Below are 14849 nucleotides of genomic sequence, written 5' to 3' on the forward strand. Positions count from 1 at the left end.
GCTACTAAGTGATTCAAAAGTACAGCCAGGGCTGAGAGCATAGTGTCCTATGCCATCTCTTTGTGACAGTTCACCTCTTGATACTTCATGGGCTTTTAAAAAATGTTCTTATTCTTAAACCTGTTCATGCAGATCTCGGATTATCCTGCTTTGGGCTCTCGGTCCCCTGGTGCTACCTTAGAGTGAGTTGCAGAGCAGTTCTTTGCAGGGGGAATGTGGCAGTAACCAGGAGGGCTTGGGAGAATGTTGGTTAACTCAGGTGGTCCGAGGAGCACCATAAAGCCAGTGGGCTAGGCAGGAATGATTCAGTGAAGGAGTGGAGTGGGCCTTGAGATTACCTGGAGGGCATGTCTCCTTCCCAAAGAAGACCACAGCTACCTACCTCCAGCTGACTGTGGCCACATGGACTATCACAGATTGCAAAAATAGCCAAAAAGTCTTTCTACCGCTAAATACACGCCATCTCCGCAATGTGCCTTTGCAGCTCCTCAAAAGGTGGAGTCTGCTTCTCCAGCCCTCAAATGTGGACGTGGCCATGGCACCTTAGCAGATATGACATAAGCAGAGGTGTAAAAGCAATTGAGCACTGGTGCGTGCTCTCCTGATGTTCTCAGGAACCCCCCGACCACCACCTTGTGGGGGAGCCCTGGCTGGCCTGCGGCGGGATGCGATGCACATGGCCAAAACACATGAGTGAGGCTACCCAAGACCATGATGACCATAGAGATCAGCTAGGTTGGCCCAGACCAGGACTGCCCTGCTGACCCACAGAATTTGGGAAAATAATAAGTGTTTATTCAGGTGACTAAGAATCAGGGTGGGTAGCAAAAACTTACTAAAATACATCCCAACATTACCAGATGTTACAATCTTTTAAAGAGAAGCCAGAAGTTCAAATTTTTGTGTAAGCTCCAGTTTTTAAAATATTTGAATGAGTAGCCAGCATCCAAAAAGCATTCTCTGAGCCAAACAAAACACATCTTTAGACAGCACTTGGCCTGTTTGTTGTTGATGTGCAACTTTCTATATAGAGTGACATGAGGTATTTATAGGAACACCTCATTGCCACATCAATTGCTGTGCCCCATCTTATCCTTAACAACCATTTCTTTGCATGGAATGCCCACAATACATGCCCCAACTTCTCCAGGCAGTCTTTCCATATGGAAATAGAGGCTTCTGGGATTGCCAGTCTTCACGTAGACAGTGAATTTGAGATGGGCCTCCAATGAAGGACAGTGGGAAGGATGCTCCTGGTTTTAGTGACCGTGAAATTAGACGTGGAGACGCGGCCCACGGTAGGACAGTAGACAATGAGTCCACCAGTTTTGGCCAGAGAAGAGTGTCCCTGTAGGGAAAGTGGGGGAGATAAAGATGGAGAGAGGAGTAGAGGGGAGATTGTGGAGCCACTAAATGCTAAGCCAGGAGTTTTGCACTTGATTGTCTAGGAAAGGGGAGTCACTCTAGGCAAAGAGAAGTCACTCAATGCTTTTGCATGGGGGTCCACGGGGAAAGCAGTGATCGACTCTATTCTGTCAGTGTGCAGAAGGATCCTGCGGGAAGATAGAGGGAGGTAGAGAGAGACAGACAGAGAGTATGGTAAGTCTCCTTTATCTGTGGTTTTGCTCTCTGTGGTTTCAGTTACCCAAGGTCAACCATAGTCCAAGCATATTCCATGGAAAATTCTAGAAATAAACAATTCATGAGTTTTAAATTGTACACTGTTCTGAGTAGCATGATGAAATCTGTGGACATCCTGCTCTGTCCTGAATCATCCCTTTGTCCCTTATATCCGTGTAGTAGACACAACCCCCCCTCCACCCCCAACCCTGTTAGTCACTTAGTAGCTGTTTGGGTTATCAGATCGAAAGACCAGTATTATAGGGTTCGTTACTATCCTTGGGTTCAGGTGTCCACTGAGAGTCTTGGAAAGTACCCCCTTCTGGTAAGGGAGGGGCTGGGTAGTGTTTGTAGTGATGGAAGGAGCATCACAATCGGAAGGAAAAACGGAGATGGGGAAGAATTTAACTTCGAATTTGTGGGAACTTCTCTTTACCTTAAATTATGGTTAATTATGTTAATTTTCTTATCTATATAAACAAGACATATTAGCTATGTTTTCAAGAAACTTCTATCAACAATCTTGAGTTTTGCATGCATTCTTGTTGACTGAATTAAAGGTATTTGGGACTTGCAGTGGTTTATTCCTATTGCAGTTAAGACTGAAGAAGGTGTTTGGTGGGTGCTTAGAGAAGGAACTTCCGTGCTCCCTACTGAGAGCTTCTGGAATCAATCTTTCCCTCCCTCCTACATTCTTTTCTCCCTTTGGGGGATTCAAAGGGATTCATCTTCCCCAGAATGAAGGCTTACAAAGTTGGGGAAGAGGAGAGAAAACACAAAAATCTTAAATACATTTTTGAGTCTTGGAGAGAGGAAGAGAATTGTAGAGCTATGAGAAGAGGAGAAAGTGAAGAGAAATCCTTTAATTGTCATAGTGCAGTGAAAATAGAAAACATGAGAAACAGTAGGAAAATGGCCCCATTTAAACCAGTGGCTGTCAATCTTGACTACATGTTTGAATCACTTGCAAACTTTAAAAGATTAATCCTGGGTCCCTCCTACCAGAGATTCTGATGCAATTGGTCTGGATGTGACCTGGGCATGGTGGGGTCTTTAAAAGCTCCTGAGATGCTTGTCATATGCTGTAGCAGTTGAGAACCACAATCCCCTTAGTCACCAGTGCCCCCCCCATAGTGATAGGTTCTTGCAGCAGTTAATTATCTATGAGATTATTGTTCCACATCAATTTTTCATCCAAGCATTTATCTTTATTTTCAGGCATTTTTAAACAGCTTTATTGAACTATAATAGACATGCACTGCACTACATTTATTTGAAGTATATAGCTTGATAAGTTTGGGTACGTGAATACACTTATCGTGGTAACACCACCATCAGGATAATGAATATATCCATCACACTTAAAAGTTTCCTTTTACCTATTTGTCATCTATCCCTCTCTCCATCCCCTCCTCCCCCTGTCCCCCCACAACCACTGATCTGGTTTCTGTAGGTTAGTTGCACTTTCTAGGATTTTAAATAGATGCAATCATACAGTGTGTATTCTTTTGGGGGAGAGGGTTGGCTTCTTTCACTCAGCATAATTATGTTTGAGATTCATCCATTCTGTTGCATCTATTAGGTGTTCATTCCTTTTTATTGTTGAGTAGTATTCCATTGTGTAGATACATTACATTTTGTTTGTACACTCGCCTGTCTCATGGACATTTTGGTGGTTTCTACTCTTTGCCTGTTAAGTTGTGATGAGCATCTGTGTACAAGTGCAGCTTTGCAATGGGGTGTCTAACATAAGCCACATTCTTAGTTGGGATGTACAAGTCTTTGTGTGGATATATGCTGTCTTTCCTTTGGTCAAACACTTACTAATAGAATGGCTGGGTCATACTTTTTAACTTTTTAAGAAACTACCAAACTGTTTTCCAAAGTAAATGTACCATCTTTCATTCCTACCAATCACATATGAGAGTTCCAGTTGCTCCACATCTGTGTCAAAACTTGTAAGTATAAAAGGAATTTTTGTGATATATATAGCATATAATTTTGTGTTATGTATTTGTGTATATATGTGTCTATGCAGTCGTGCATTGTGTCACGACAGGGATACCTTCTAAGAAATGCATTACTAGGCAGTTGTGTTGTGTGACCATCACAGAGTGTACTCGCACAAACCTATGTGGTACAGCCTGCTACACACCTAGGCTGTATGGTACAGCCTATTGCTCCAGGGCTACAAACCTGTACAGCACGTTACTGTACTGAATACTGTAGGCAATTGCAACACAATGGTAAGGATTTGTGTATCTAAACATAGAAAAGGTACACTAAAAATAAGGTATAAAAGATAAAAAATAGTACACCTGTCTGAGGCACTTACCGTGAATGGAGCTTGCAGGACGGGCCTCTGCTCCGGGTGAGTGAGTGAGTGCGTGGGGAGTGAACGTGCAGCCCTAGGACATTCCCGTACACCGCTGTAGGCTTTAGAAACACTGCATACTTAGGCTACACTAAATTTATTTTTCTAAAGTTTCCTTCTTCGATAATAAATGAACCTTGGCTTACTGTAACTTATTTACTTTATAAACTTTTCAGCTTTTTTTTTTAACTTTTTGACTCCTTTATAATAACACTTAGCTTAAAATACAAACACATTTTACAGCTCTACAAAATATTTTCTTTCTTTATGTCCTTATTCTACAAGTTTTTTCTATTTTTAAACTTAATTTTTTTTTAACTTTTTAAATCTTTTGTTAAAAACTAAGACACAAGCACACACATTAGCCTAGGCCTACCCAGGGTCAGGATCATCACTATCAGATGTGGAGGTGGAAGACAGCTCCACTTCTGGTCCCTCCTGTGATGGCAATGCCTTCTGGAACACCTCCTGAAGGACCTGCCTGAGGCTGTTTTTCAATTAACTTTTTTTTTTATATATAAGTAAAAGGAGTATGCTCTAAAATAATGCAATGTGCACCACCCGAAGGATGGACATATTTGAAACTCGGACTTAGGGGGGGAGGGGGGCGGGAGGGGCAAGGGCAACATACGTAACCTAAACATCTGTACCCTCATAATATGCTGAAAAAAAAAAAAAAAGACAAAAAACACCAAATCCTGTTGAGGATGCAGTGAAAGGGGAGCTTGTACCCTGCGGATGGAAATACAAATTAGTGCAGCCACCAGTATAGTGTAGTAAATACATAAACCAGTAACATGGTTATTTATTATCATTATCAAGTCTTACGTACTGTACGTAATTGTATGGGCTGGGCTTTTATACAAGTGGCAGCTCAGGTTTGTTTACACAAGCACCACCACAAGCCCGTGAGTATTTTGTGGTTCTGTGATGTTAGGGCATCACGTGATGTCATGATGTCACTAGGCAATAGGAATTTTCAGCTCCATTATAATCCCATGGGGCCCCGGCCGTATATGCAGTCCATCATCACCTGAAACATTATGTGGCGCTTGACTGTATGTGTATTTATATGTATGTGTGTGTGTGTGCACATAACCGTAGATTCGTACGCATAAATATAGCACTTAAGTACAAGTACAGGTTCTATTCAGTGCTTACTTTCTTTTCCTCCTCTAAGAGCCTGAATTCCAGAACGTGGAGAATGCCTGTGGCTCAGCCCTACCGTAGGGTCCTCTGTGCCCAGGGAGCCACCCCAGGTGTACATACTATGCTGCTAATGTCGGTTACCTTGGGGGAGGGTGGGGCGTGGGGAGAGGTGAAGGGGAGTTTCCTTTTACACTTGACACATACCTAAAAGGAAAAAGTAAAGTGTCCTTTCCTACTCTGACTGTCACTCTCCCTTATTTCCTGGGGACCAGGACCTCCTGCTGGCCGCTGCCTATGTGTCGGACGCCCAGTATAACAGAAATGTTCCATTTGAAACAGCACCTCAGGCCGTCAGGTAATTAACATGTTAAACTGTCGCATAAAACCACCTATCCGCCAGGACTTAATACTCTTGAAGGCATGGTTTACACAAGTATTTTGAGAAGTATGTAGGGTATGCCACATATATTTGGATAAAATCCAATACTTCTTTTTTTAAGGTATAAGATCATGGTGCCTCATACATAGGGAAGCATTAGATAAATGGATTAAAAACAGATAAATGAGTCAATGAACAACACCCAGGACAGGAGCCAGGACATTCAAGGGAAGAACATGCCATTGTCTTTTCCTTCTAACTATAGTTGTCTTCTTAGAGTCACCTCAAGGGAAAAGAAGGCTTTTTCTTTTCCCTTTCTGTTGTCTTTTGATGCAATCCATATGTTTGTTCTTCTCGTGGGAATTTGGCATTTTCCCTGTTATCCTCAAGGGTTGACACTAAGACCAAGTATTTGGACCAGGGTAAAGAGAAAACACTTATTACCAAGGCTGGGTGTCAGGGCCTCGCAAAGCAGCCAGTGCCTCATCCCTGGATGCTGTTGAGAACAGGTTTGGGGGCCCATCCCCACCTTGGGAGAGACCTGCATGACCACCTGATCTCTGCTGAGTCTGCCATGTTAAGATGGGATAATGTACATTTTAAAATCCAGTTAGGTAAGCCTCAAGTGGTGATATGTGCCTATAATCCCATCTACTTGAGAGGCTGAGGTGGGAGGATCACTTGGGCCCAGGAGTTTGAGACCAACCTGGGCAACATAGTGAGACCCCATCTCTGCAAAAAAATTTAAAAATTAGCTGGGAATGGTGGCACATGCCTGGGTCCCAGCTACTTGGGAGTCTGAGGCAGGAGGAACCCTTGAGCTCAGGAGTTTGAGGTTGCTGTGAGCTAGGCTGATGCCACGGCACTCTAGCCTGGGCAACAGAGTGAGATATTCTCTCTTAAAAAAGAAAAAGAAAGGATTAGGCCACCATGCCACATCATAGTAGCTCACTTTAACTGACAGCTTACTCTGCATCAGTCACTGTTCAAAGTCCTCTGAAAATACTCTCTTATTGCTGTCACACCGACCTCGTGAGGAAAGTGCTAATCCTAGCTTGAGACTGTTGAGAAATGTGCTTTGAGATATGATGATGTTCTTGGCGCTTTTTTTTCTGTTAGTGTTTTGCACTATATGATCATTAAATACTGCCCCTGGTTCCCTAGCATTTAAAGGAAACATGACTAAGCCTTAATTTCCTTATTTTACCTACCATTAGTCTTTTTAAAGGGAAGTCGAGTGCTGTTCCTTGTCTATAACCACCTTTATTTTTTTCCTCTCCAGACTTTACTATTTTTATAACCACTGGACAATGCAAGCAGCCACATACTTCTTTATTTGTGTAGACCTTTCTCTTGCCCTGTTTGAAGAACCTGCATTGTTTCCTCTACCTCTCTTGGTAAGTATTACAATTAAGATGGCAAATGATATTTTGTCATAGATGAGTTGGGCCCCATGCCTCTTCCTTTTTCTTCTCAAATTTCAACAAATACAAATTAGATTTTATTTTTCTTGTCAGGGGTTGGAAGAATTCTGTCTACTCACCACGCTGATGCTTCAATCATAAGGCATTTTAAGTACAATGGAAGTTTTTGATCTTCTGTGCACACAAGGAAAAATCAGATAGAGATGGTACAAACAATGTTTTAAAAGCTTGTTAACGCCAAGCACACGATGTTCTCATATAGTGTAACATGCGACTTGTACGTGCCACATTTTCAGTGTTCATAGTCATAAATCATTATTGGCGCTTAGTAGCTGATCATACATGTTTTGAGTAATGTATCATATTAACCAGCTAATCCTGGGGGTTCTAAATAATAAACTGCTCATATCGGTTTCCCACTCATCACTGCTCTTGCCCCGGTTTTAATAGCTGTCATTTGCTCCCTGCTTACAGTCTGATGGGTGCTCTAGGTACTGGCTCTGGATGCTCCTTAAGCCTCACAGTAACCCCATGAAATGTGCACTGCTGTTATCATCCCCTTTTTAACAGATGAGGACACTGAGCCTTAGAAAGGGGGTTTAACTTGTCCAAGGTCCCTCTTCAACAAGGGTAGAACTAGGCCTCAAGCCCAAGTCTGTCTGATGTGAAAGCTATTGCTTCTTTATTCTTCCATGTTTCAGTCACCTATAGCTGTGTAACAAACACTTAAAACAGCCTCCCACAGCATCATGGCAGATAGTAAAAGGCTGTTGTTGTTTAAAGCTAGGATTTAGTAGACTCTCTGCTAAAGGGCCAAAGAGTAAATATGTTAGACCTTGCAAATCATCTGGTCTCTGTCACAATTACTCAACTCTGTCATTGTAGCTTACAAGCAGCCAGAGACAATACATAAATGAATAAGTATGGCTGTGTTTCAATAAAACACTCTTTGCAGACACCAGAATTTGAATTTTATAGACTTTTCATGTGTTGTAAAATATTGATATTCTTTGATTTTTTTCTAACCATTTAACACATTGACTGCCATGTAGGTTGTATTTAACTCAGGCTAGTTTTGAGCCCTGGGCCACGTGAAGCAAAACCCTGCAGTTGGTCCATGAAAATCTTACTTGTTGATGTTCCTATTGTTATAATCAACATTGTCAATTTAATTCTAAAAACTTGGGCTTGAGGCCTAGTTGTACCCTTGATGCTGAGTGACCTTGGACAAGTTACACCCCCTTTCTAAGGCTTAGCATCCTCATCTGTTAAAAAGGGGATGATAACAGCAGTGCACATTTCATGGGCTTACTGTGAGGCTTAAGTCTGGGCAGATTTTCTGCTCAGGTGGTGTTGGCTGGAGTGGTAGATATCTGGAAGCTTTGTAGATCTCTGGAGCCCAGAACATCCAGGATGGCTCTCTCGTGTGGCTGGCAGGTGCTGTTGGCTGCAGCTGTGGGCTGGAGAGCCCCAGCTCTCTTCTACGCAGCTGCTCCATGTGGCTTAGGCTTCTCCCAGTGAGTGGCTGGGTCCAGAAAGGAGCATTCCGGGGTGTAGGCACCGTCAAACCTCTGCTTGTGTCACCCTTGCTGATGCCCTGTTGGCCAGAGCCAATCACATGCCCAAGCCCCAAGTCAACATGGGAGGACACCACCCCGGGGATGAAAACCGGAAGTGTGGTTTGTTGGGGGCTGCCACGGTGACATCCACCAACTTCCCCGTGATAAAGATCCTGCAATGAATGAATCCTCTGGACAGAAGACTTTTAGCCCAGTGACTGTCAGAACAAAGTCTGAAGAAGCAGAGCTGTGCTTTCTCAGACCTGGACAGAGTGCTGTCTGTCCCTCCTCAGCACTGGCCCCCTGGCCAAGATGGGAATCCCACAGAGTTGTCTTCTCAGCCACTTGCCTCGTTTCTCGAGTCCTCATCCCTCTGTGTGTTATTGGTCACTTACAGCTTGGGGCCGGCTGCCTGGGTTTCAGAGTGTTCCCTCAGCCAGCATTTGTGCTGTAAGTCTCTAAAGTCGAATGTGGTATAGGGGGTTCGGCCCCGCTCCAGCATTACCAAGCAAGTCTTGTTTTGAGCAGGGATGTCCTGGAATTGCCCCAGGCCCTTTTGGAAGCCTGGCCTTGGCAGTGGGTCTCTATAGCTCTTCAAGAGTGAACAGGTTGAGAGTTAGAAGGTTTGCAACAGGCTGCAGCCCAGGCTGTGCCCACGAGGGCCGGGGGAAGGGAGGGATGATTGTGCCACCAGCTGCTTTCAGGCCCTTCCCCTGCCCCTTTCAGAGTCCCTTCCCTCCAGCCCTCACCCCGACCTTTCCCTCTTCCTAGCCTAAGCCAGTTGCTTCTTTCCCCATCTCTTCCCATGTTGCCACCGTCTTCTCCCTGTTGATGGAGGAAAGTGCCCTTGTTAAGGAGGTATTACTGCATTGTGGCAATCTTGGGCAAATCCTGGGCTGCAGTCGTGGGCTGCAAACTGGCTCTAGGGAGTTTGGAGTTGGTGCCCTGCAGCCTATGGAGGGAGGTGGGTCAGGACTTTGCTCTGGATCTCAGAGGGCTCCATCCCTGCCTGTAACCAGCCTGATACAGGCCGCAGGGCTGCAGTGGCAGTGATGCTTAAGGAATGACCCACTATTTCCAAACACATCTTTGGGGATTTACCTTAATATTATATTAGAGAAATGGGACTTCTTGATGTCTATTCTGAATTTGAATGTGGGAAGTTTGAGAGCATAGAAGATGCCTGCCTCTGACCTCCCCTTTTTGTGGGGAATGCATTCTTGATCCTCAGCCTGCTGATGGAGCCCCTCCCAAGAAGTCCTGCCAGTATGGGTTCTGGAATTCGTGATTCAGCGGCAGGTTTCCTTCTGAGGGGAAGAAACCATTCTAAGCAGCAGAGAATTTTGCTGCAGCTTTCAGTAAAATTAAGGGATGCGGCTAATTCTCAGAGTGTGCCAGGCAGGACAGGTAGGGTGCAGGCAGAGGGGGCATCGAGAGCACTAAAGCTACACCTCCCAGTGGCAGGCCACTGTGCTCAGTCTCTGTTTCTTCCTTGCAGGCCACCTCGATAGCAGAAGTGCTCTGCCTGACTGCATTCTTTGGGAGACTGGTACATTTTGCAAAAGTCACTCCTCAAATGGTTTTCTGGAAGGATACCAAAAACATCTGCATCATGGTAACCATAGTGGTGAGTGTTCAGTGTGGTACCTATGAGAGTTTGTGACTAAAGGCAAAAGCCATGAAGGAAAAAACAGCAACACTTCAACATAGCAAACACTATAAGCACAGCTGCAAGCAAACCACGAACTGAAGAACAAATGTGACAGTGTGAATATTTTAACACGCTAAGAGCACTTCCAAATGAAAGGGGAAAAAAGACAGATACCCCAATAAATAATTGTGCTGCAAACAGGTGAAGGCAACTCATAAAGAAGAAATACATAAAATGGCTGATAGGAAAGATGTTTAACTTCACTAATTAAAAAGTATAGAATAAAACAATAATAAAATACCATGTGTTGCCTATAAAACAATGTCAGCAAGATCGAGAGAAAACAAACCCTCTTACATCTTATGGAGAGAGGAATGAAGCTATCTTTCTGGAAGGGGCTGTTTGGTAGGTCCTTTCAAAATCCTTAAAGGTGAATACACTCAAATCCTGGACTTCTGTTCCTGGGAATTTATCTGTAAGAAAGAAGGATGTATTCAAAGATTTAGCCAGAAAATTGGTGGTGGCTGACTTGTTCGTAATATGGAAGCGTTGGAAATAATTTAATTTCCTGACAATAGATACAACTGATATGTGTTAAACAAAATATGATACAGCCCTTTAAAATAGTGTTAAAGGCACGTCTGTGTCTATTATCAAGGAGAGATGCTTATCATCTATTAAGTCAAAAGAGCAAGTTACAAATACAGTTGGATCATATCTTGGTTAAAAAGAAAAAAAAGGAAAAAATGTTATATATTCATAGAAAAATCTGGAAGGATACATGCCAAGCAGGGCAATGCATTCTGAAATACCCCTGTATTGGGAAGAGAGACTACTTTTTAGTGATGATGAGGGTACTTTCTATTATAATTGGCATAGCAGCACGGTGACCAGCATGCTGAAGCCATGGTTCTTTGCAATTAACCCACAGCTCTGTCCACACGCCTCTGCCCTTCCTACTTGGCACTCTGCCCTGAGAGTCATCTGTTCTCAGAGCTTCTCTGAACACTTCTGGTAGGTCAGGGTCCCCACGCTGTCTCTGATACTGGTTTCCCCTCTGAGCTTCCGTACTCTGTGGCCGACTGCTTGCTGGCCATTCCCACAGCAGTATTTCAACTCACGTGCAATGGGACCAAACCCGCCTCTGCTTCCCAGCGACTCCCTGGCTGCCTTCCCTTTGCTCACGGGGCTCTGTCTCACATCGCCCAGTTCCACAATCCTCATCGTCACGGTTCCCTCCCTTCTCTCCCACACCGGCCTCCCCAAGGCCCCTCAAGATGTCTCTGGAGCTGTTTCCTCCCCTCCTTCTTTTTTACTTATATTTTTCTAAAAAGACTCTAGGTTCTTTTTTTGTCCCATCCTCACATTAATCTTTTGCCCACAAATCTGACAATAATAAGGATAAATAAGGATTTTCCGTATTCTAGATCTTCTCACCTATTACTAGGCTAGACAGCCTCTCTTTTACACATCAGGTTGAAGAAAAGGTCACCAGGCATAGTGTGGGAGCACATGGCAGTAGAGTTAATAGCAAGGGCTGGGACGTTAGACTGTGCAGGTTCGAGTCCCAGTTCTGTGCCTCACTGGCTGTGTGACCGGGACCACGTGCCTACCCTCTCTGTGCCTCAACCCCTTCCATCCGGGGATAGCGCCCACCTAATTGGTGTGGTGTGGCTAAAATGAAATAATCTACAAAAGGTGCTTTTTGTGCTATATGACATGTAGTAAAACCTCAAACATTAGCTACTGTTAACGTTATATCACAAAATTAAAATTGTGCTGTTTATGAAACTTGCTTTTTCACATAACATTATGACTCTCCTTCTGGGTCGGTAAACATACATCCACATTGTTACTTTCTCTGTCCTTTGATGGGGTAGAACTGATGTCTCTGTCCCATGTGTCTCACAGCTGACCTTGGTTGACCTGATTCTCTACGGGTCCCTGGATGCTGTTAACATCCGCAGCATTAGGTGGTCACGGCCCTTGAGACCAGTCTTCCTAATTAACTTCCCCGAAAGTCGTCAGGTAAGAATATGATTTAGAATACGTGATGGTCCATTTTTTGTTTTCGAAGAGAATTAGCTGATTTCTTGTAAATGAAACTAAATTGTGTCTTCTTAGATCCGAAGGGCTTTCCGAAGCATCCGGAACACTCTGCCTGACATCCTCTACGTCTTCCTCTTGTTCACGTTCAGCATGCTGGTCTTCTCCCTCATGGCCTTGAAGCTATTTGGAGATAGGCGAGTACACTCTTGGCAATTTCTGCCTGTGAATTCTCCCATATTTGGGTTAAGCCTGTTCATGGCAGAATCTGTCACCAGACACTGTCTTCCTCGTTCAAACACTCCACGAGTGCTCTTGAAAGGGGAAAAGCATATCAGAAACCACAGCTTAATATATATGTGTGGTTTTCACTTGGTGTTTTTGGTTCCTCTTTAGGGGTCTGAAAACAGCAGAGGGATCACCTTACCTCGAAAACATTCTGGAAGTAGCGTTTGAGCTCTACGTGCTGGTCACTACAGCAAACAGCCCTGATGTCATGTATGTGCGTCCTGGTCCATGTTCATGGACATGTTACGGTAACAGAATTATTAAAAGCAGCTGTCTCCTGACACGAGCAAGGCTGAGAGAGGAAAAAGCGATTTTCTATTTAGTCATATTCATTGTAAAAATTTTGCACTACTGATAGCCTATCTTCTGTATTTAAAACTAAATTTCAATGAACTCTTTTACAATTGAAAGCAACAGGTGACATCTCTTGAGACGCAACACTTGATACTTGAGCCCACTTTCCATTCTGGGATCTTCTTTGAGTCTTGAATTTAGAGTCCTAAGCCATCTTCGCAAAGGAATCACGGATGGTTCTCCTAAGCACTGACACGGGTTTTTGGCTACACGAAACAGGAAGGAAATGTAAACATCAGTAGTTGCCGCCTTCCCCCAAAATGCCAATTTTCCACACATGCAGATATTACTCAGGAGGAAAATCCCCACGTGGTTTTTTCCTAATGCCTTCTCGTTATGGATTCACCTTGTGCATAGGGGTAAAGTTATTAAACGGTGCTACACTGAGCAGATAGCTCTTCGGCTCTAGAGCTGGGCAGAGCCTAACTGCAAACGTCAGTCCACACCTCCTCCGGCAGTGCACTTTGAGGAAGAGGCAGGATTCCTGTCATCCCATGACGTGACCATCAGATCATGGACCATCAGGACCATCAGATCAACTCGTTCTTGGTTGTTGCTCACTCTTGGGCCTGGCCCTGGCCCTACTGGTGTTCTCCTGGGTCCTTCCCTCAGACCCTGGCTGCCAGCCGTGCCAGCACCCCTATGGGAAATCCAGTTCCCATTAAAGGTAGAGTGAGCACACGTCCCAACTTAGACCTCTTGTCCTGCTGTGATTATTAACAGATGCCTTTCATTCTCATTGTCACAGGGTGGATAGATTATCTGGCCCCCAGCCCAGGTAGTCTGGTGTCCTGCAGAGCCCTCTTCCAAGCCACACTGATTTCCTCTGTAATTCTGGGCAAGTCTCTCTCCTTTCTAGGCCTCGATTTCCTCATTTTGAAGGGGGAGAATTGTGTTGGGAGATTTCCAAGACCCTATGCACTTTGGAAGTTGGCGCCTCTGGAAGATGCTAAGAATTCCGGAAGGGCAGGAGCAAGCTGTTTAGCATTAGGGATGGTGCCGGCTTTGAGGCCCCATTGCACCACACTGGGGAGAGTGAGCATTGGAGGTTTTCTGGTGCCTCCGGCACATGTACCGTGCATGTGGGATGTCGCCTAAGGTCCGGCTCATTTGCATTGTGGAACTTGGCTATGAAAAATTGTGAAACGTGATTTTTCCTTCTAGGATGCCTGCCTATGACTTCAATTGGTGGTATTCTTTGTACTTTATAACCTACGTCATCATCAATACCTACATCTTCATGTCCGTCTTTCTGGCTGTTGTCTACAACAATTACAGGAAGCACCTAAAGGTAACATGCGTGCGTGAGCCAGGGTGGGGTTGGGGGCAGGTGCCTGGGTGGGCAGTGGCAGGAAGACGGGCAGCACATTTGCTAAATATTGGGAAGTGTTCTTGATCTGTTTGCTTTGGCGGATCTGAAGGCTTATTTGGTGCCTTGCTCCCTTCTGCTAAGCGAGCCGGTTCTTCACAGTCTTTGCGATGGGTCTGACAGTGCATCCGAGGAGATGGGAGGACAGAGGGCGTGGCCAGGGCACCGGTCCCCTCATGGGCAGTGTCAGGTGCTGCTTTGTCTCTTGCTCAGATAGCCTGTGGTTCCTTGAAACGTTCTGAGTGTGACTGGGGATTGGGAATATTCTCCAAGCTTCTTTTTCCTCTTGAACAGACGCAGACACTTCTTAAAGCCAACAGTTTCTGCGCTAGTTCCTGCCTGCCTGCTTGATTTATGTCTGGAGAATTCCTGGAGATGCTGGGTGGTCAGAGGCTTCTGAGTGCTTGGGGTGGAAAGAGGTTTAATTCGTACCTGGGAATCCCCAGGGACGCCTTGGCCATCTCATCCGCCCTCCCTCCACTGTTCCTCACCTTCACACACCTCTGGGGGCTGTTTCTTTTATTGAAAGACTTGCACAGAGGAGCCTTTCTTTCTTCAAAGGGTGATTTTCTGTTAGGAAAGACACAACCTCTTGGCTTTTGAGTTTTTGGTTCTGTTTTGAATTTTTCCTTGCTT

General features: G+C 44.6%; 1 protein-coding gene across 1 annotated transcript in view; it reads left to right on the plus strand.

The window, feature by feature from the left end:
* Positions 1-14849, plus strand: part of LOC105808350 (two pore calcium channel protein 1-like) — a 34522-nt gene that overhangs the window by 2248 nt on the left and 17425 nt on the right. The window contains exons 2-8 of the mRNA XM_012641989.1: positions 5416-5498; positions 6805-6919; positions 10004-10132; positions 12068-12184; positions 12281-12399; positions 12599-12700; positions 14009-14135. Coding sequence (XP_012497443.1) covers positions 5416-5498; positions 6805-6919; positions 10004-10132; positions 12068-12184; positions 12281-12399; positions 12599-12700; positions 14009-14135 — 792 coding nt within the window. The remainder of the gene's footprint in view (positions 1-5415; positions 5499-6804; positions 6920-10003; positions 10133-12067; positions 12185-12280; positions 12400-12598; positions 12701-14008; positions 14136-14849) is intronic.

The sequence above is a fragment of the Propithecus coquereli genome, unplaced genomic scaffold (assembly GCF_000956105.1).
Source record: "Propithecus coquereli isolate 6110/MARCELLA unplaced genomic scaffold, Pcoq_1.0 Scaffold171, whole genome shotgun sequence".
Classification (NCBI taxonomy): domain Eukaryota; kingdom Metazoa; phylum Chordata; class Mammalia; order Primates; family Indriidae; genus Propithecus; species Propithecus coquereli.